This window comes from Trichoplusia ni, chromosome 6 (genome assembly GCF_003590095.1).
Source record: "Trichoplusia ni isolate ovarian cell line Hi5 chromosome 6, tn1, whole genome shotgun sequence".
Lineage (NCBI taxonomy): Eukaryota > Metazoa > Arthropoda > Insecta > Lepidoptera > Noctuidae > Trichoplusia > Trichoplusia ni.
In genome coordinates this window covers 8,728,845-8,752,626 of record NC_039483.1, presented here as the reverse complement: position 1 = coordinate 8,752,626, position 23,782 = coordinate 8,728,845, and the positions used below count along the sequence as shown (strand labels likewise).

The 23,782-nt window shown below is 36.2% G+C and overlaps 1 protein-coding gene across 4 annotated transcripts; it reads left to right on the top strand.

Annotated features, from left to right (window-relative positions):
* Positions 1–262: 262 nt before the first annotated feature.
* LOC113494748 (BAG domain-containing protein Samui) lies at positions 263–23,717 on the top strand. Of its 4 annotated transcripts, XR_003400677.1 has the most exons (4): positions 263–463; positions 843–908; positions 21,255–21,399; positions 21,630–21,751. XR_003400677.1 is itself a non-coding variant. In XM_026873194.1 (3 exons), the coding sequence occupies exons 1-3, from the start codon at positions 443–445 to the stop codon at positions 23,417–23,419; spliced, it is 1,956 nt and encodes a 651-aa protein (XP_026728995.1). In that variant the 5' UTR covers positions 266–442; the 3' UTR covers positions 23,420–23,717. The 4 variants fall into 4 exon arrangements, 3 of the variants coding, with proteins under 3 accessions (XP_026728995.1, XP_026728996.1, XP_026728994.1); XM_026873194.1 differs by lacking the exon at positions 843–908 and having other exon boundaries at positions 266–463; positions 21,630–23,717; XM_026873195.1 differs by lacking the exons at positions 263–463; positions 843–908 and adding an exon at positions 12,480–13,369 and having other exon boundaries at positions 21,630–23,717.
* The last annotated feature ends 65 nt before the right edge of the window (positions 23,718–23,782 follow it).

Sequence of the window (23,782 nt, the reverse complement as noted above, 5' to 3'; positions counted from 1 at the left end):
TACCTTGATGAGACTATTGTAAATAAATCAACTGGAAAAAACGATCAACTACAAAGATTTGTATTCGTTTCTAAATTTTTATTACTAATCCGAGTATACAAACCAAAAAATATAAAAATTTATTTTCAAAACACCATAAAACTTGAAAAGTTTTTTTCGCTTTGCGATTTAAGTTTTAGGTACCATGGGTTTTAGTTTAGCAAAAATACTATCTGTAAAATATCTATGGTCAATGGTATGTTCTCTATGGTTTTTGTGGTTGAGTGATTGTTCTAGAATTGTTAGAGCTTCAGCTGTCAAGTCAAATTTTATCTGCAATCTGCAAGACGGCGGCTTGCTGCTGTTGAATTAAACAGCACGAAACTGTGTATGTGATAACAGTGTTTCTACTCAGTCTTTTACGAAGTGATACTGTTGTGTAACTTTTTAATTAGTGTGTGAAATGCCTTTGAGAGGAAGTTTCGTAAGTGTACCGTGTTATATGATATCTTTTTTCCTTGCGATTGTCAGCTATGATGTCGTACACTGACTTGCTCCTTCGTGCATGTATCTAAGTTCTAACAGTTCCTGTCGTGTCCGGATTCCTGCCGTCGGCCTTGACTGAATCGGACTTTTATCTGCATTATTGACATACTAACCTAATGTACTGTATATTCATGTGTAAAGTGCTATGACGATTGCATCGATGAGTTTCAGTTTTGCTTGCTTACAGTTGCAGCACATTTTTGGCACAAATCCAACTGTAGTATCCTTGACTGTGTAATAACTAATTTATTAATTAACATTAATTTGGGATCAATATTGTGGCGTTGCTCGAGGTCTGATATGGTGGTCTTCCACAGGGCGGTTGATGCGTGCCTGCTATAACACAAGTGTTCCCGAGTGCCTCCTAACAGCCTGCTTTTGAGGTTAGTTATACATTTGTTGTCTTTTTACTGTAGATAAACCACATTGAACATTATCTGGTTATTTGTGCAGTTTGCATTGGTTTTATTGGTTGGTTTATGTTTTCTAACTGATGTACATTTAATATTGTTTTGTAATGTATTATGTGTCAAAATTGTTAGAAGGTGGTAACAAAGCATTACTCAGTGTTCTTTTGCTACTGAAAGTAATTTAAAGTGAATACTATTTATTTAAGTAAACTTCAGAATGGGCTGAATTATCATGTAACTAATTGCCCGCTTGCCTGTAAATTGTCAGCATGTTGCCAATATGTTGACAGTGGTCGCACCTTACTATAAAATGCAAACTGTTTGAGCATAACCTGTTTTGTTTGAAATAAAAACTGATAGCAGTGTATGGTTATGGTGATACGACCTTGTTATAACACGGGGTTAATAATCACAAAATAAAAAAGGTGTTTTTAGGTATTTCAGCTTTTTTATTAACATGACTGCACAGTTTTATTTCCCTTATGCTTTCCGATTTTTTTATGTAATTATTACATAACATTATAGACAGATAACATCATAGTTTTAAAAAATTTGGTTGATTATGATAATTTGAAATAATCCTAATATGGAGCCAATAAATATACTTAGATAAGAAAATCTTTCTAAATATAATTTCATACCTTATGATTCTTTGCCTTAGAATGTGTTTATTTGAAACTAAGTTATAAAAAACAATGAACCCTTACTAAATAAAACAAAAAGTGCAATTTTTTCCTCAATAATTACCCTTTTAAATGCAGTAAAAGTTTGTTTAGTATTTAGATTCAAATTAGTGCTATGTGTCAATATTCATATGCAGGTAGAAAGTATTGGATAAACAATTATCATAAAGGAGAAAGTCTTTGACACTACAACAGGATACATTTTATTATTTACGACACTGTATAATTATATAGAAAAATTATCTTGGTGTCTAGCCAAAATCATTAACCTCATAAAACAATATTTCTATGTCTAGCCGAGGTTGTCGCGGAATTTTTGAGTATATACATTTTATTCTTTCTTAATATGATGTCATATCAAATATTTAAGACTGGTTCAATCAAACAAGACAAGGAATCCAGTTTTGCATTTTGAATCCAATAATGTTTCGTGATTCGATCATCAGTTTCTGGTGAACGTAAAACTTGTAATAATTTTATTGTATGCGAAACTTAAAAACGATAAATTATTTACTTGCTTGTTACAGAGCCTCTAACAAAACATAAATGTATGTAAAATTTAAACAAAATTCCCTGAAACTAATCTGACTTGTACAATGTATAACCAACTCCTTGGTATATTGTACTCTCAATAGTTGTAACAGACCTAAGGGAACAGCCATGCGTCTGTACGCCTCGCCCAACTTTATTTATACTCTGTCTAAACTGATTGACATTTATTGCTACATACACAAGTAAAACTAATAATACATTTTGTTACTACTGCCGTGTATGCACGTTACGATCGCGATTGGTTCTTTGATTCCGAATCCCGGTGCACTGGTTCCCAGTTGCCACATTTTAGCTTCGATTATATTATAATGAAGGCAAGACTTGTAACTTTTATCGAAACTGAACGATACACAAGGATACTGCGTGCTATAGAGAAAGTGTAAACCAAAGATATTCAGTCCAAACAAATATTTCTTTTTCGTCAATACTTTTTACACTTACAAAATATTATCTAAATGTAAGACCGAGATTCCTACATGAAATCTTTTCGTATTGACGTCATGTCCACAGTTCCGACACTCCACAAATTGGGTTGGGCTAACAATTCCGTGGCGTGCTCACTCGATTAACTGTTATTAGGATATTTACATACGCAGCAACGTCCGTACCGCGACATGATTATTGTTTTACACGGTATGTCGCATGTGCTATTTCGTACCTAGGTGTATTTATATCTAGGTGTTACGACTTGATTTATAGTTGTTTAATGTTTAAACTTTAAACTATGTTGGCTGCTACAAAGTCACTATGATTTTATCTTTAACACGTAGAGGTGCTAATCTATAGTATTACGTAAGACAAACTAAAAGAATTTCATTATCACTTAAGGAATCTAGCTCTGCATATTCTTGCAATGGTGCCTGTAAAGTGTAAACTGAAATTATATGTATATCGAAAGTCAATTCCAAAGATCTCAAAATATGAATCTTCTAATGCGCACATTGATTTGCATATAAAATGATGCAAAACTATTCCAAAATGATTTGGTTATTAATCATAGTGTTACGTAAACTGCGATCATGACCAAAACTTTCGTGCTGTGGGTGTTAAGCCACTTTCAATCGTCTTTCCGTATTTATCGACAATAATAAATTGCATTCATATTAAATCTCTCCCAATAAACGTATTCCAATGTATCGATTTATTATAAGACCACGATAAATATTCGATATAACTTTTTAGGTACATGTTTCCTAACTAAAAGCCTGTACCTGTTGTTAAAGAGAAACGCCGTGATACGCCGTGTTGTGAACCGTCTCAATTATAACTGTAACAGGTCTTTTTCTAGGTTTAGATATACATATATCTGTGAAGACCTTTTCAATATCTATCATCTAAATATTTCACTAAAAAAACACTTTCATAAAATTTTCTATAAACGATTGTATTTTTACGCAGTCAAGTTATGAACGGAACCGAAATTCCTAACATATGCTCCCTCGTATAGAATCTACGATATTTATTTCTGAGTATGCCGTAATATCTTACATAAATGCTCATTATAAATTCTAATCAAACGCTAAAGACCACAATAAATGCTTTAATATCGAATAATAGGTTTATATTAAAGTTTTCGCATAATAAACTCTGCGCAGATTAGTGATTAGTTTACGCCTTATTTAAAGTAATCAATCCTGCAAGCCGCAGTACTATGGTACTCAGTTATTTGTTGAGAATTTATTCAAGAATAATTTTAAGTGGTGTTTTCATTGAAAGATCTGCTAAATAGGATGTTCAGCTAATCGTTTGATTAATATTGCCTTTTTTAACAGAAAGCACTCTGTTTGTTTTTATGAAATCTATTCGAATTTACCTGGAACGATTTTTCCTAGAAAACACCCTATCAGTAGTCTCAAAGTATTGTAAACGACTGAATAGCCTATTTATAGAGGATTAAGGGATTAAATAAAACCTGCTAAGTTCAAATACTCATTGCAGACTGGTTCTTCTGTTAAATGTAAACGCTGTAAGTATATTATTCATTGCATCAAGTTGGTGGTGACAACTACAGCAGGCCATCAATCACAACTATGTTCTCATTATGTTTATTTGTTACCACGACAGCTACTCAACTCGTTTTACCCATGTACAGAAAACCGCACAAAATAACTGATGTTATGACTGTTATGAGCGACTTTAAGTCCCTGCAATAAAGTTGAATCTTAAGATGCCTGATTAAGGTTCTTGTGTGGTGGACTGTACTTATCTCACCTTGAGTGTCATGTATTTCTTAGAACCGCCGAGGTGCTTCTGTCATACCGATCCGATTTCGTATTATGTTTGTTTAGCTCGCATACCTTATGTTTAGCAACGATGCTATGACGTGAAATTATGAATAAATTGTAATTGTTTATGTTTTTTTTAATGCTTCGGTACATCGGTACTTAATGACGAATGTTTAGTTGTTGTCATAAGGGGAAAAGTATTTTTAATGAAATGTTTCCTCACATTCTCCTAAAGTGTCATTTCTAAAGTCCAGTTTTTCGTTTGTTGTCAATAAATTGTTGGTTACTTTCGTATGTTCTTATCGGTACCTACCAAAACCTCTTTTTCCCCATTTACCGGATATAAAACCAAACAGTAGACAGGTGAAACCCGACACGGAAATTATTTTAAGTGGAGGAAGCCCCAAAAGTGCCGGGTTTAAGTGACGTGTCATTTCCATCATAGTACAACTGGCATGTTCTATGTACTTATACAATTTTCAAAGAAGAAGGCTTGCAATAAAATATTCAAGCCTAAGGATCAGTTACGTTGGCCGTCTTTACCTTGACCACCTGAAGTAATTAAAAAATCATATTAAAGTTGTTTACAAGGTTCAAAAACATTAAACAAAGACTTCTGCAAAAATCTCAACGAGCGGGCCTGGCCGGCCCAATAAATCCGTTCCGTATATGAATTTATTTCATTTGACAGTGTATTTATACGCGACGCAGTTGACACATCGATTACATATCCTCATTACAATATGAGTAATATTTTTCGTCGCCTCCCCAAAAGTAATGAATGGTTACACCGAAGCCCATTTTTACATTAACACAAACAGTGGGCGTGTTTGTAGGTGTAGTGTTATTCGACTTCGGCTATACATCAATGTTACAAAATTTTATTACTTGCTTTGTTTGTACAATACTGAAGTCTCAGCCTCTCTATTTGGTCCCTGTTACATGTTGGGCTTGCTATAAATTTGTTTAGAAGCTAATAACTCATAAAACCCGACCTGTTTTAACCGGGCTTGAATAATATTGATGTCCCAATATTATGAGTTATCTGTCACCATTCCTTGGTTCTGGAAATAATTCATACGAAGCTCATTTTGGAATAGGCCATTTAGTACTATTATAACATCTACGTGCAATCAAATAGATTATTAATTTATTTGTTGATAACTTCTAATTTTCTCTAGATTCCTTGTTTAGCACACAAACTTTGATTGCTATCGAATATTTACGAGTATTATGTGTTTTCTCATTTATGTCAGCTATCAAGTCGCCGCGCCTCGGAAGCACATAATATGCTCGCCATTAAAGATGGAAGCCACCTAAATTATAAAGAAAACTAATTACTACCTAGGAAAAGTTGTCTACATTTCGTTGTTTATGGCTTCTAAGAACCATAACTATAAGCAATAGCAAACAAACTTTGATGCTCCTCTGTTTCTAGATTAATAATCGGGTGATTCTTGGAGTACCTAAGTTTATTAGAGAATAAAATAACGCCGAAGAAGCGTTTCTAACCTGTAGGTAACAACAATTCGTAAGGCTTTAGTCGTTTCTGGATACCAAAACCAGTTCACAGGTAGAAAAAATATTTTGCATTCGTAACAAACGTGCTCCCATTAGTAAGAATTTTGGGCCCTGGTTTAATACTGTCTACCTGAAATCTGCATTTCCATTTATAAAAACGTACAACTCGAACCGCTCAGGTACTTAGGGTAATGCGAAATGGCAGTTCATGGAAAGTTTTTGCCTTCGATCATAACCATAAAGTGCAGTATTGCGGGCTGCATGCAATCTGCACATAAGAAAATAACACTCGCTATCTGATTATAAGTGCTGAACCTCTTTCCCATGTAGCTGCCCAACTTGTATAAGCACATAAACTAAAGGAATAACAGATGTTTCATGACATAAATTGGTTCTTCTGTTGACATGGGGTGTGACCAGTTTATTTATTTTTATGCATTGTGCATTCTCCGCTTATTTGTACAGCACAGTCTGTATAAAATTAACGTTTGAACAATATACTTCAATCGCTGAAACACAGGTTTTCAGAATGTTCCCGCTACAGTCCAAATAAATTGAATGAATAATCGCATGACTCACACGTCGTAGTACGTATTGTTTTAATTTCAATGCAATTAATGTTCCCGAGTAAATTGTTTTAAATTATTAGTTGTCAGACTGAAGTTCGTGTTGTGATTGCTATATCATTTATTCTACTGATTTATGTTACTGCATATAGGACTATAGGAACATGTTTTAATATTTTCTGACTCCAAAGATGCATTTACGCGTCTCCGAAATAAAAACAACAGTGTCTCTTAAAGTTTTTAACAGAATATTGATTGTTTTTATAATGAATGCGCATGATCATATTTTGGCGTGACACGTGCGTAAATTTCGTAGAGCAGTGTTGTTGCGTACCGGAGGTCGTCCCACAGCTGCGTAAAATTGGACTTGGCACACTTTAATGTTAGTCATATTCACCTGTAGAATAAAGGTGTTCATTGAAACCTATAATTTGTGAAATGAATACAGTTTCTAAACAGAAATTGCCTCGTCATAGACATGGTTTAAGGATTTTAAGAAGAGAATGTTTTTTATACTTCGACATGTGTATTGAAACGAATGATGATGACGAAAATTCATTCAATAATTTAAGTTAGCATTACTGAGGATAATGTGACTGTTGTATTTCACAGTTGCCGGTTAGTGTAGTAGTAGAGTCAATACAATCGTGCTTATAATCTGTAATTAGCATTAAAACAGTTGAAGGTTCCAAGCATGGTATTTTTCCGTACTCCAAATACCCATTAGAATGTAGTCAATTTCAGGCTTCATACTATTCCTCCGTCATGAATAATGTTTATATTTAAGAAGAAGAATTTATTTCTAAATAAAATAAGGTTAATTCATATTATTACTACAATTTTTATCCCAAGGTAGTGCTTTTCAGCCACTACATTACCTTAATAATGATTCTAGAATAGATAATAACTTAAGAATCGAATCCAGTCCATTACTCAAAATTATATTTATAGCAATTGCGTTTTGTCAATGACAAAGATGAATTGATTTAGATCTATTAGATATAATGACTTCACGTTTTGATACTTTATCCTTATTTACATTCATTGTTATTCTCAGAGCGTATAGTCGAGGATTTTACCTTAAAATGAGAACTTCTACCTACCTTATGAAAACTTTTGTGTGACAGAAAACAATAGTTACTCCATCGCAACTTCAAAAAGGTAGACTCAAAAATCTTCCTTTGGCTTCAAAAAGGCCCGATGAAGATCAGTTTACCCTCCTTCAGTTCTTAAAACCAAATATGCACATTATATTTCGATTAATTTAAATGATTACCAACTCTACACTAGCATAAATACCTTGTACCCTGTTTGCTTAAACTACCGTAATGGCTACTCAAGAGGACCCTTAATTTCTATTTAAGTAACCATCAGCGTCTCCTTTTGCGGTAGTTAATTCATCAGAGGGTTTAAGACCACGTGTTAAAGTAATAATGTACCTAATAGTGGAAGCGTGATTTCACAATACACGGCATCTCTTCCAGACTCTCATTAATATTACTTTAAGACTTGTACTCTAGTTAGTCTAGTTTTGCACAAAGTGTTTAATAAAACAAAGACTGCCGACGATGATGCCTAGTTCTCCAAGTAATTGTAATTTATTACTTTATTCTCAACACGTGGTGACGTTGAATGTATAATATATTACTTCTCATTAACGTGGTGTCTTTGATTTTATTACAAAAGCTACGATCGTCTACCGGACTGTCTGTTTTATCTGTTCACATTTAAGTATTGCAATTCTATCATTCTTTCGCAAACGGTAATTATCGTAAACTTTTTCGTAACGACAAAAGCCACGAACCTGCATTATGATTCATATATCTTTTTGTTTTGGATACAGTTTATTTACTTCGTAATATAATGTCAACTTATGAATAACTGGTTCTGAGAATCTGGTATATTTTATTGTAATTTAATGTTATCGTGCATCGCTGCAATGTTTAGAACAATGAGGCGAATTGACGAAGCGTAACGAATATTGTATTATTTACACTGTAACCTACAAATTGACAACTGACTCTTACTTACAACAAGACTAAACTCAGGATTACTGAAAGAAAAGCGAAAAAAAGGGTTAGCAACTGCCATAAGTAAAGCACTTCAGCTACTCTGTACCTTGGTACATGCTAATTTATGCAACAATAGAATAATAGTTAATAAAAGGTTTACTTTCATAAGGTCAAGACAAAAGAGTTTTATAAATGATTGTGCTCATTCATAATTTAATAGATCTAGTCCATTTTATCACTATAAATTAGCGACTTATTTGACCTGACTCAAACAGCTCACGACATGGTGGGTCAAGATAAGGCTAGGCTGTGATTACATAACCGTGCTAATCAAATGTGTTATAACTAGTTCCCGATATGGTATTGTGCCGTATAAGTAAGATCATTCTAAAAACTAGTGAGAGGACTTATGTAATCATTTATAAAAGGTTATGCAGTAAAATCTAGCCATCATATTAAGATTTGTTTATAGAATTCCGTACCTAAACGGTAAGAACGGATCCCTGTACCTGAGGCTTCGCTGTCCATCCGGGCATCCCTCCGTCCGCTCATCAGGCTTACATTTATACGGTAAGCAATTCCGACTCACACTTGACATGTTTTTATTTTGGAAATTAATTTGAAACTCATCATCTCATCTCAAAGTAACAATCTTGCAGTCCTTAATGCCAAAATTCTGTGGAAAGCTCGTTTCTGTTCCACAACTACATACTCTGTTAACAAAAGGCAGTCAAAGTGATTGATAGTTGATTGATAGTTCACTACTAAAAGGACGTATTCTGGTTGTTCTATAATTATAATTATAATCGATCAACCGACTTGAGACATCCAGCTTACCCAAACAAACATTTCTAGATTGTCAGTGTGCCACGTGTAATCTTGGTAACATTATTGGAAAACTATCGGTAGTATGCGAAATTTTCAAACGCATACTACATCGTTATTGTATCAAATTTTACTGAAGTAGTTCCGAAATGGTGCTAGTAATTATTTTAATGTCTTTCCCAAGAAATATCTTACTCATGACTCGTGTTATGTACTAATGTTACCGATCATACGTTTATTGGCGGCCATTTCACAGAAATTCTTTGGCAATACAAATCGGTTACCTAAAATAACAATAAATAAAACTTAATGTTCAATGCAGTATTTCTTGGAAGCTTCTTTACTACCTAAGCTTGAAACGTTTATCGTTTGCAAGTTATGATACTGTTTATAAATTATCATTTCTCAAAGCAAACATACTGTATTGTTCAAGAGTCGCTAACTTATCGGTCGTTTCCCTTCCTGGGCATGCCCTTGCAATATTGAATACTTGTATCTAGGCGCCTTTTAGTATATTCAATTCTCCACTCCAGTATATAAGACGTAGACTACACAAGTTATAAAGTATTTACGTCTGTAAGTATTTACTACAAGTAGCTTAGTAGACGCAATAACTCAGACGTCTAATTACTAAAGTTCAAGGGCAATAAATGACAATTACACAAGTCGTAAGCTTGATGTGCAGTGACCGATTGATTCGGCACGGGACTAATGGTATATTAATCCAATTCCACCCATGAAAGAAGACTAATGTTAGGATTTTAATCATTTTAATGTTATTAAATCATTGTGTTTGCGTGTTTCTTTTTTATGATTGCGTGTACTTATCTGAGGAATGAGTTAATGAAGAGTTATTGTTACGTAAAGTTTTATTACTCGAAATGAGTTTTTAATTGAGTATTTATATAGCAATAAAATTAAAGACTATTATTTTCGTACAAATGGTTTGATTTACGAAGTTTAAAGGTTAAAGAAATAAGAAAGTTTATAGAAGTTTACAAAGAAACCTGATAGCGTTTAATCAATTCCTGAACATTATCACTTGCTACGCAAATCTTTGAAACGATGTAAACACAGTGATGTCTACCGATAAAACTGGACACAAGAAGGCGTCTTGACGCAGATCCGTTTGTCGAAATAGCTAACTACAGTCGCGGCTGTGCAACGTATTCAGTTGTACGTACAACACAATCGTCACTTTCAAAACACAAAATTCAACTCTCCGACCTTAACATAAAGATGCTCTCAATGTTACACTGATGTATGTCTATCCAATGTAAACAATATAAATAATACTTCGTGCCCAAGACAGATTTAAGAGAATTCAGACGACGCGCGACGTGTATAGCCCGATCGACGCAAACGCACGCAACACTGCCGCCGTTTGACAGATCTGGAGTAAATAAAATTATTTTCACATTCGTTTATAGCGCAGAAGTAGCAAGAATTTAGGTCGATGAAATTGTTTCAATGTCGATAAAACTGGCTAATTTCATCGTATTCAGTCCGAACTTCCAATCGTTCTGAAAACAAATTGTTTGTATTGATAATAATTTAGCGCTAATGGTTGTTTTGATAATGTGTTTCGTATGTTACTTTTGTCGCCAAAATTTGGCAGTTTTGCCAGTTTAATTGTATAATCAGTGATAATGTATTCAGTAATAAGGTGACACGCTTTGTTGGTTGCGTGACATCATAATTATGAACACGGTAAAAAAATAATGTTGTAATTTCGTGAAGTTTATTCAATATTAAAAGCATTGTTTCGCCCAGTTAAGGGACCATTGGTTTGTAATTGTATCTTTCGAATAATATACCGAAGTTTCTCAAATTAACCTCATTTGAAGCTAATTTTATCGTCTGTCCTTGCTGATTTTGAACATACTACAGACAAAATTCAACTCGTCTTGTATCCACCGAATACCTGTTCCTACCATTTCTATTTTACCAATAAATAACAGTCAGAGATTGATTACAACACAAACCTGTTTTATTCTCGAGCATGAACCCACAGATCATGTCACGTCAGATAATTATATTAAAGTACCTATTATATCTGTATCTTACGGAGCGGACAGGAAACGTTATCTCAACGCTGTAACATAAACCTGGCAACAATGAAATAAGCGACCGGAATAAAAGACACGGTATTGAATGTATTTATCATCATTAACACTAGTTCTCGCCACTTAACTAACCATTAGGGCTGTAAAATCTGACCGACTTAAGAATATGGCAATAAGAGGATTATGTCAGTGCCGTATTATCCATAATTCACTTAAGGCCAGTGCCTAGGGGCCCACCGCCAAAGAAAACATCTATAAAAAGCTTGATAACTTTTTCACTGAATGATAATAACTTGAAGCAAGGGGCCCCCCACTCCCTTGTTGCCTCGGGTCCCCTGGGCCCCTAGATCCGACCCTGGTGATTGTTCTTGACTTTTTTGCATTTAATGATCCCACGCTCTTTTTATTTCTTTGTAATATTTTTCGTTGAAGAACTTCAAAAATTTTGTATCAACAATATTTTGACTATACTTAAGAGAAATACGACCTCTACTTTCTAATAGTATCTTTACATTTTAAACCTTGTGCGGAAAAGAACAGTACTTCTAGAGTTATTAGTAATCTAGCTATAAACCAGTTTCTCTGTGTACAATAAAGGGTTATTATTATTACAAAGGTAATTGTCGATGATTATTGATTGCATCAGCAACCGTATTTACGCTGTCTGCTTTAATCGTGTTTATCTAAGTTAGAATATTGTTTATTATATATAACAATTGCAAAGCAACTACCATGTAGACGTGATAAAAGTAGAAACCAATTATTTGTGACTTCATCTTCTGTGAACCCTAACCACAAATTGTTTGCAACATTGCAACGGTGCGCGTTCTATCGAGAAATAACATGCAATTTGTACGAGTGTGCCGCGTGGGTGATAATGAATCAGTACACTAGTGGGCTGCTCAAGGACTTCCCTTTTACTGCAGCTAAAGGAAGAGATTGAGAGCGGAACACGTGTCGCCTTGTCTGATCACACCGTAGTAACCTTTGAGAAGGCGCACTATGCTTGGTGCAAACATCTCATATTCGTTTATATATGTATACTGCGTTTTATCACCCAAGTCTAAATGTACCAAAACCTATATATGCCATTTAATGTAACTACACACTAAAATGAGTTTAGTTGCAAACGAGAATATGCTGAATTGAGTTTGGACTTCACGGATGATTAAACAGCTATAGGAATTATATGTTGCAACCAAGTTATTTCATGGTACTGCAATCAGGTACTTAATCAGTCGAGTCGGCAGCGTACCGTAACCGTTCCTGGACCAATTTAAGACTTAATTTATATAATTGTACACTCTGCACTATATTTGAATATACAATGTACCATGGTATGGAGCATGTGCTATATGCATGAATGTAGTGAAGATACGAGGTTAAGCTTCAGTATACCCAATTTAAATAAACCAATCTTCGTTCAGCTATCCAAGAACTTACAGTGACCTAGTTCGTTTCCGTTGCTTAGAAACCATACACTGCACTTCGTTGCGAGAAAGTTGTATGTAAATATTTAGATGTTCCACATCAAAGTTCTACGTAAACATGTGCGTTCGTTTCATATATTGTTTTCTCTGACATTTTAACGCTTGTTCATTTCGTCATTTATACTTGCGACAGCAAATACTTTTAAAACGAATTCAATGTTTCGTCTAGCATCACAGTGACAAATAGACGATTGCGACAATCCTCATTTGCAATCTCTGTGACTGCGTATACGCTCTTGATCTTCATCTCGTCAAGCGTTCCTAGTGACGCAAGAAATATAATTTGTGTAGTGTTATTCCAAAAGTTCTATTTCTGGGATTCGCGGCAGCCACCCACAGCACATGCAAACCGACGCGCAGACGTGAACGAGTGAGTGGTGTTGAGACGGATATATAAAATTCAGTGTCGAATCCTACAGCTAAATGTTAACACGACAGTTAAAAAAATATAATAACGTGATATAATTTTGCGACAGTACAATATGAAGCGAAACGTGAGTACACGGACATTGGTGTTATTGCGATGGCGGTGGCACATGCCACATACCTACATACAAATTATAAATAGCTTTGGATATTTTATTTGTTGGTAACACTGATTACACGATGCTGCCAACAATACCATGTTTTGTTTACACGCTTTAATTAGATGTACATAGGCTTTACCCTAAAACATAGCGCGATATAAACGAACTCAAAAGAGATCTGAAAAGTTTTGCATTTTTATCTGCTTGTCTCTTATAACTATATTTTTTTTCACGAGCCAATGCATGTTTCATTAATTTGTAACAATCTTAAACAGCTTTACAAAACAATAATTCACTTGTGATCTTGAACGACTCTGCTTGACATTGTAATAAACCGCGTGATAGAAGCAATTTCTCCTGCGTCGCCAACGTCGTACCCAGGGGTCGAATAGTTGTCATATTGCACAACATTATAATAAGAATCGCTAGGTATTTGGAGCGAGTTGCCCTCCTACGTGTGCGTGCGTCCCACTTCTCTTGTTTATAGTATTCTGATTAACCCTGAAGTATTTCTAGTTAACATTTACCGTAAACACGTTCACTTACATTGAAAGTGCAGAAATTGTTTTGATTGAGGAAGGGACTCATTTCCCATTGTGAATTTATATTGGTTTATCATCGCGAACATCTAATTAAGAACGCAGGCAGCTGGCGAGTACGCATTTCGATCCGAAGGTATTCGCTTCCTGTAAGAATCCTGACATTTTAATTTAATTATAGCTGCACTTGTTCCATGTCTACCTATGCTTTGACTACTCAGACAGATTAATACAAAATGAAATCATTTGTCATGATGTAACTAGAGTATATCGTCATTTCTACGTGTAATTACTTGTCAGGGCTCGCTTTAATCGACTTTTCCCATCAGAATACCCTTAGAAGAGTGGTCTAACCCAGATTTGAATCCTTTACATTGGTGCAGTAGGCTGAATTTATGTAGTGCTTTAATGTTTTATTCAACTACAGAAGCAGATTTCTACAGTAAAAACAACAAAAGATTTCAACCTAATTTAACATAAATGTTATATTTTTTTCGTAAGTGTCGTTCATTATTATGCACAAAAATAAGGCAGTGCTTTTTTGGTAAAATGACGTGCAATAATAACTTTACACACTTCCTTTTCTTTGTTATAACAACCTTGATTATAAATACATTTTTAATTTTGATTGGAACATTCTTTAATCTTAAGTGATTAGTCGTTCATAATGTTTATGCGAACTTTATGAATGAATGTTAAACTTATTATTCCACCTGCGTTCATGCGTGTTCACACCATACGTGTTGGAAGTTCGGTCAACGACCATGCAGTGATTGCCAAATAAACTCAGCTGTACGTTATGTAACAAGAGAAGATGCTACAGTTCCCATTTTTCTTTTTGGAGCTAATTGTGTCCTTTTGTCCCCGAAGCATTTCCAATTAATGATCTCGACGTCGAATCTTGAATTGAATAAATCCTTTTCTTTGCTTGTAAAGGTATAAGTATTTTGTTTCGGAAATTGCTTTCTTCTTGAAAAACATTATTTCTTTTTATAGAAGTCTTCGTCATCTTCACAATCTTCGTCACATTCAAACTTTGTGTGTGTCCGACGCCTCTGCTGTCTGGATCGAGTAGAAAATAAACGTATACAAAAACATGTTCTATTTGTTCAAATTCTTTACAGTCACGCTGTGTGATACTGAATGTCAATTTATGTAAACAAATGTTAATTTCAAGTATTTTTTCGGTTTTATCTTTACTAAATATACGAATTGTTGCAAATGTCTTCCTCAAAAGACCAAGTCTTTGTTTACACATTGATCCATTGTTTTAATCAAGTTTTCGGCAAGATTATCAGGGAAACACTAGGATTCTAGAGAACTGCCTAAGTTAATATATTTGCGAATATAATATAATATAATATATATAATAATATAATATAATAATATATAATATAATATATAATAATATAATATAATATATCCTGGGACATCTCACACACGGTTATCTGATCCCAAGCTAAGCAGAGCTTGTGTTATGGTAACCAGACAACTGATAAACTTACTTATATATTTCTAAATACATACATATTATAGATAAATTACACCCAGACACCAGAACAAATGATCATGCTCATCACACAACATTTGTCCTGGGCGGGAATCGAACCCACGACCTCCGGTATAGCAGTCAGGTTCACTAACCACTAGACTAACAGGCCCGTTGAATGTAGTTGATATGTCAACTTTCTGCTATGGTTTCGATTGCATCCAGTTTGCATGAAACGTTTTAAAAACTTTTTTTTAGATGATTGTCATCTTCGGACAAATCAAATAAAAATGCTTTTATAAACATTCTTACGTCAATCACGTCCATTTTACAATCATAGCAACTCCCATAAATCGCTTTCACGCAAAGTAAGTTTGTTGTAAATTAGGCGTACCTTCTGTAAGATTGATATTCATGCGCCATCTTCAGCGCCATCCTTCAACGTCCATTTTATTAAGGAACAATTGAATGGCGAATTAATGTTCAGAGGTTGCATAAATGCAACACCCCGACATTAATCAGTTGTTTTATAAGGCATGCCGAAGGAAAAATTAAATAAATTCATACAAGCTGTTATTGCCATTGTGGTGTCCGTTATAGTATATAATCATTGTCCACAATGATTCACACGTGACGGCCTGAAAATTAATTTTGTTTACATTTTACTTTATATTTTCTGCCTATGTTGGTACGTAGCAATGCTTGTATCATTGCCCACTCTGAATTTAAAGCGTAGGTGCTTAAGCTCTATCGAATGTTCTAGCGATCTAGAAACTTCCAAAAGGGGCTGCATCGGTTTTGCACTCTCATCTCACCCCACTATGTGTTCAACAACCCCGAGAAACGTCCAGACTCATTCGGCGCAGGCGCGTTACGTTCCACAGGAATATCGACTGTCAGACCAATGTAATATTTACATTGCCGGTTCTATATAAAAGTCCCAAAACATCAGCTTTTGGTTCGAGCTAACGCACACATGTACCCATCCCGTCCATAATATACGGTCAAGTGTTTTTGTTGTCTGCGGTACGGTGCGGTGCGGCGTCGCCGGTGAGTCGTTCTCGAACAGTCCGGACGGTTCGCGAACCCGTGGCGCCGCGCCGCGACCCACTCGCTGTATAAATACGATCGCACAGCTGTCGAGCGCTGCAGTACAAATCGAGACTCAAGTGACGAACGTTACTCCCTGTACAAGAGAACTTTCGCGTTATTAACTTGTGAAGTGCTTACTTGTGATACATTCCAGTGTTTTGCATTCAAAGTATGGAATCTCCTGTTGTATTGGATAAACCACCGGAGTACCATGGCAGTGAAGTAAGTTTGCCTAAACAATCTATTGTTAATCTTTAAAGAATAATTAGGCAAATTATTTAAAAACATTTGCGTTTTCAATGCGATACATAATGTATAATATTGGCAGTAATCGATGCAAATTACTAAATTTTTCGAGTTTGCACCCACATGTAAACATAAACCTTTAAAGATCACAAGTTTCATTTACATATAACTAGCAGTTAAATTCAAATCAATGGCTATAATAATTAAATTATCTTCTACATTTACTAAGTATGCATAATATTCTTTACAAATTAAAACGCTGATCTAATCCAAGGTAGAGTCTGAGTAAGAGAAAGCCGAATGAAGTGCAGAATGTTTCCTTGTTCGCTTTAGGAATTGGAAACTGGCCAGGTGGTAGCATGGTCAAAGACATTACTCAGGTGTTACCTTCGTGGGCTATATTAAAAAATGAGATTTTCTTCTCAAGCTGTATTTTTTCATGTTTCATGATCTGTCTTTCAATATTTTTATCATCATCTTCAGATAAAATGCCTGGTTGCTGAAACATATACTTTGGAACATTTGAATTTAAAATTCGTATATTTGAACCTCCAAAAATTGTTGGCAGAAATTAACTGAAAGAGAAAAGTTTTTCAAATAATGTGGTTTACTCACCTTGGCTTATTTGATAAGCTACAGCCATTTAAGCAACCTTCAATAAATAAATTTCGTTTATCCAATATCGGTATGTTTGTTCAGCATAGTGTTTATGCCTTCACATTATTTGCTCGGAAAAACGTCTGTAACCAACACGAGACCACTGTAAACATTTCGACGTCACACGCCGAGTCTCGTGAGTCACGGACGACGCCGCTTGTACCGAAACACCATTTATAGCGCACCAACGAAACATTTCTTTAAGCCGGATTAAAAACCGCAAAATTTTATTTTAATGGTTCTTTGTTGTGTATTTTAGTCACAAAATTATGTTGATTGAGGTAGAAGCTGCGGTTTTGAGTAGTATTTTTAGTATTAAGTAGAAATTGCAAAGACCTCCATTCATAAAACATTAAACTAAAATACATATTCGATCATCGTCTTTGATCAGTGTTATTTTCGTGCGATTCCTCAAAGTTCACTTACCTTTCGTGTTTCTGTCGATATTAAACCCCTTCTGCTTTGTTTATCTGTAAGTGCACGCTCGGTCTAAATACGGCCCAATATTAGTACTTCACTCAGATATGATCCCAACGGATTTGGACTTATGATGCCATGCCTTTAAGTGATACTTGCACATTACATCAGTGTTATGTTTAATGCCACGTGATAGATAATCGCACGTGTAAACAAAACAATTTTAGATGGGAGAGCTTATTTGATTGGATCATTATCATTGAATCGACGGATTTCCGAATTATAAATTTAAGAAATCTACAAATTTCGTATTCGAAAACGTTTTTTTATGTAATACATAATCTCCGAAAGTTGATATATTTTGTAAAGTAATAATAAACATAAGAGTTTCACGTGATGCTGCATAAACTGGCGTCACACTGGCGCGGCATAAAATAATTGCACTAGTAGCCTTCTTGTACATATAAATGGTTCTTATCAATAAAATAAACAATTGGCTTCTTGATGATAGACTAACATCACTCTCGTAAAGATCCACTTAAGTTTACGGATAACCGGTCTGACTACGATTAAATTGTCTTAGTAAATATTCAGCTAAGTTAAGTCGATGATGTCACTGTAAACTTAGGTAAAATGTATCTCGCACGTACATAAGCGGAGTCAAGTTGTGTCTTCAACAGTGCGTCACGCGGACGCCCACAGCGATTAGTATCCTATGGTAATTCGTACGACCAAGTCTACCCCCGATTGTCTTTATTAGTAAAGCAATAATCACCGGATAATTTAATACCTTAAACAGACGTATAACAGTTTCGACCCACGCCTTGATTCACGTCTCGACTTATGGAGATAATATGGGTCATCGAATGATATCGAGAAATCGATCTCGTGAGAATGAAGTCGTAATTACGCCGGCTTTATTTAATTAAATAATTAACTCTCAGTATCCTGTCAGTCAATAATTAATTCACGATGTAGTGGTTAAAAAAAGATCCATACCAGATATTATATTTCTTACACATATTACTTACATACGAGGTTTATTACATTGGCCTGACAATGGATTATCTTTTGTAATTGATAGGTAACTGTGAATGAGCTCGATCTTCTAGATACGTAGGATTCGGCGGTCAACGACTTAACTTGCGTCATCCGCCTCTGTAATTGTCTCAAATTATTATTCTATCATTTGTTTCAATATTACATTACATTACATTCCGTTTACTATCAAGTCTTTAGAAATGGATATATTACCAAAGTATTAAAATTATTACTGCCTTAAAATTGGTTTTCCGGAAAATTTTAAGGTGATCCATCTTTATTTTATTAAATACTATGTTTTATTTACGTATAAATAGCTGCCCGCCGCGCCGGCTCCCCACTACAAATCGAAAATAAGCCCACGGGAACATAAAATCAGAAAAAAACTATTCTATGTGGTAATCCTGGTTATAAACTATCCGTGTATAAGTTTCGTCTAAGTCAGTGGTTTTTGTGCGAAGGAGGTACAAACATCCATACACAAAACTTTCCTGTTTATAACATTAGTAGGATAGTGAGATATTATTAGGAAAAGTAAGATATATAAGTAATATTTTTGCGAATAATATAAATTATAAATTTAAATATAGTTCAGGCAGGTTATATTCCCTACATATTATATTATGTTTGTACTGATAACTGAAGCTATTGAGTTATTGGCGCACCACCTATTAATAGATGTCATTGCCTTATCTTTCACTAGGTTCAAGTGCTGTTTTGATTATTGTTTCTCAACAATGTTAAACTCGAAATCAAAGACTATTTAACTTAGTGCGTTATTCAGTCTATGCACGAGACTGTCCACGTGCCCGCCTCTCGCTAGTGCCACTAGTGCCGCTATTGCACGTTTCCTACGTTTTCCAACAATCGTCCACTATCGCATGACGCAATGATTTCCATCGGTTTTTGTTCACTCCAGCCCACACGCTGATGTCACCGTGTACAATCATAAGTATTACTTGTCCATTTCGTCGTTCAACCGCTTTCATAGCACAATACACGTTCTTGTTTAGTTTCCGCTTACCAGACTAAATCGAAGGTATTGTTAGAGGAGCTGTCTGATAGCAAGCTATTATGTTGATGAACCTCGTCTTTGTACATTCTGACGGATGCTTGCATTTTTGTTACGAAAAATACTAACAATAACTATACTAACAAAATTATCTTTAAACATTGAAATGAAGCGCATTTGTAACGAGTGGCTTACAGGTTACTCATAGTAATATCTTAAACGGTTTTCTCTAGTGCATATCTACACAAATGTTCTTATTTGCTTTTTCGTTCTATCACAAATAATCATTCAGCTATAAATAAATTGACGACAATTGATTGATGCGGTAATTGTCTATCAATAGAAATCGGATGATCCAGAAAGGTAATTGATGAGTGGTGAATCCCACGTAAAACGAGCCAAGAATTTATTGAAATAAAATAAATTAATAGATTGCGAATTTAACAAAGCCTTGATAAAGAACCGAAGGTTGTTCCCGATGACTTTGTATCTACCTACCTACATGATATTTAGTCTCGAGGAAAGGCCGATGCGAGTTAATAATGAGCTGTATTTATTTATTTATTGTTCTTACTTTTATAGTAGTAATATAAAACAATGCTCATTGATTTTTTATTGTGGGTCGAAAGTTAATTTATTAACTACTTTTTGCAAGAATATGTCAAGATGCCCGTACTTTGTCGAAATTATTGATATTTATTCACGGTCCGTGAATTATTGAAACTTTCGAGCGCGTAATGATACCGTAGTATCAAAATACGATAGTCTCGACTTAAGGTCACTTCCTCGGCCGTCCTTGCCTTATATGGTTGTATCTGGCGACGCAAATGTGACTACTGTGTACCTTTTCTGTTTTGACACGTATCATTTTGTCTCCCTCGCACAGCATGCTTCTGAACGTATGAGGTGAGGAATGCACATAGTGCTTGCACTTGTCGTTGCTTTACATATTTATGACCATTCCATCCGGATACTTTCGAAATCGATGCTATAAAATGCTCTTCCTGTTTAAACGTTTTTATTATACATTGTTTAAACGACGGCAATTTTGTCTTGGCGATCATTTTGTTTTTATTCGATGAGTTGATAACCAAAGATGTATAAACACAGAGCTACGGATGTTGTTATGTAACAGTAGAACAACATATGACACGCAGTGGAGTGGATATCACGTGGCTTTTGATCATAAATAAGCTCAATAATAGAATACCTTTTAACTGACACACAATGTAATGAAGTGGAGATGATTACAGCCTAAGGAATGAAGTAAAATCCTATCGAAAAAGTTCAAACCTAGTAAGGTTTTTTTTTTCGGAGTAAGCAGTTTGTGATTAACCTTGCTTATTTTCTTGTTTACAGCGTGGTTTTCCGTTTGACGAAGACGAGGGGTCGGGCGCGTGGAGCGAGCTTGCGGCGCGGCACCCCGACATAGCGGCGCGGCTGCGGCAGCGCCCCGCCACCTGGGCCAGGAAACGACGACCCTCCAGCCAGGACGCCACTGACGGTACGGAAGCATGTACATTATTTGTCCATTCGAATAGTATACTAAGTCTCACTGAATAAACTTTTAATGTTGACGTAACATTCCTTTATTTCTCATTTAAAAGAACACGATAGATTTCAGTTGTGCACAAGTTTGTATTATCATGTCTTTTAAGGCATCATATTACAACATCAACTGAAATGTGTGCTTGTTCTTTACAGGTTTTCATAAAAAACGTTTGGTAATTCCAGATTTCGGCGACGGTTTTGGTGGCTTCGATAGATTCCCTTTCGACGACATCCCGCCTGAATTTAGAGAACACTTCCCTTCACATTGGAACCGCAGCAGATACGGAGCTCGCGAAGAACCACCACAACAAACACAACAGAACGCACCACAGTCACCACCGGCGCACCAACAGACGACAGCTACACAAACCGAACAGGAACCTGAACAAGGACCTTCAGAACCCATACCACAAGCACACTTACCACAATACGGACTAAGGAATACCGTTGATCTCGGCCAGAAAAGCGCCGCCGACCCTAGCCTGGTCGATGCAGACGAAAGAAATCAGAGGTCTATGTCAGCTCCCCCAGACAGTTGCGCCTCGCCAAACCAAAGTTTCAAAATGAGCGGACAGAACCACCAGGAGCAGCCACATGGCGAACAGCATGCCAACGTGCGGCATATACCTATATTTGTGGAGGGCAGGGACGAGCCAGTGATCAACAAATCGGTCGATCACGGCACCCACTTCGGCGACACAAAGCCCGCATTCGTGCCACCGCAGCCTCAGCCGCAGCAGCCACACATTGATAGAGAACAGTATTTTGCAGATGATGGTCCCGTCGGGTACCATCACCCACCTAACTTTGCTCGAGCTTTTGGCACACCTTTCAACAAAGGCTTCAGACAAGGGCCACAGCCTTTTATGCAACAGAAAGCGTACCCTCAGGCATTTGCTCGCGGCGCATCACCACAGCGATCTCAGTCTCCCAAACCCCAAATGTACCCTGAAGAACATTTTGCTAAAGTGCCCGTGCATCATGAGCAAAGCGCACCTAAGACTGAACCTCCGTCCAGAACTCAACAGCGGCAGCCGCCCCAGCAGCAACAACCCCCGCCAGCCCAACAGAAACAGCCCCCGCCACAGCAGCCGAAGCAGGCCACGCCGCAACCAGCTCCGCAGCGGGAGCAGACTCCGCCACAACCCAAACAGGCCCCTGTCAGCAACGACCCTATCACACAGATTCTCAGTATTCAAACAGATGTTTTAAATCTTATGACGGAAGTTGAGAACTTCACTGGTACCAAAAACGACAAAAAGTATTTGTTCCTAGACGAGATGCTCACTAGGAATCTCATTAAATTAGATACAATAGAAACTGATGGCAAAGAAAATATTCGACAGGCCAGGAAGGAAGCTATTAAGTGCATCCAAAAGTGTATAGCTGTGTTAGAAGCCAAAGCAGAAAGTAACAGTAACCAGAATCAACAACAAGATGTTGAAATGAAAGAGGAGGCGCAACCGGCGGCTGCACCAGTTACAGAAAACGGCGAGGTCGAAACAAAGGAAGTCACCAAAGATGAGATTCAAACCGAGCCACAAGTACAAGCTGAGCAGACGCCGCAAGCCGCGCCCGCCGCGCAGGACGAGAAGACTGAGTCAAAAGTACCCGAGGTTGCAACAGAGGCCAAGGTGGCGGACGACAAGCTCGCAGCCGCACCAGCCAGTGAGAAAGAAGCCGTACAAGCAGAGGCGGCCGACACGCGACCCGAGGACAAACCAGTCGCAGACACCGCGGAACAAAAGGAAGAGGGCGGAGACAAGAATTCTGCAAAAGCCCCTAAAGAAGTAAAGAAACGCAATAAGAGCAAAGATAATAAAAAGGATGCACCCGTTGATAGTAATAAGCAAGAGAAAGCCGAGGATAGCCTTAAGGACGAGAAGAGTGTAGATGATATTATGCAAGTGGACGATAAAGGTGATAAACCCAAGCCACAGGTGATGGAAGTAGATGGTGCTGCTAGTCAATAAAATTAGTTCGCCTTAGTAAATTCTTGTTAGGTACACAGCCGTAATCCGCGCGCACGGGGCCTAAGCGTATGCCTTTCCTTAATCTTCGTGTTATAATACTGTGCATCAATAACGCTGGTGTTTATATTGTATTGTTTACGTTTGTACATTTTACGTTTTTAATATTAAACAAATGTGTAAAGAAATTTGTTGTCCTCTAGGATTTGAAATGGTCTCCTCTTATCCTAATATTTAATTAATTTATTGTTTATCATAACTTGATAACACAATTTTCTCAATAAATAATGAATCCATTTAATAGTGTTTTATTATTTGACTACACAACACACATATTGTACAAAATATATTACTTAACAATATATA

What these genes read in the sequence shown, in the direction of transcription:
- LOC113494748 (XM_026873193.1), top strand. Translation starts at nt 16,694, where the DNA reads ATGGAATCTCCTGTTGTATTGGATAAACCACCGGAGTACCATGGCAGT. An exon ending in CGGAGTACCATGGCAGTGAA is followed by an intron (nt 16,745 to 21,254) that starts GTAAGTTTGCCT and finishes TCTTGTTTACAG; the next exon opens with CGTGGTTTTCCGTTTGACGA. An exon ending in CAGCCAGGACGCCACTGACG is followed by an intron (nt 21,400 to 21,629) that starts GTACGGAAGCAT and finishes TGGTAATTCCAG; the next exon opens with ATTTCGGCGACGGTTTTGGT.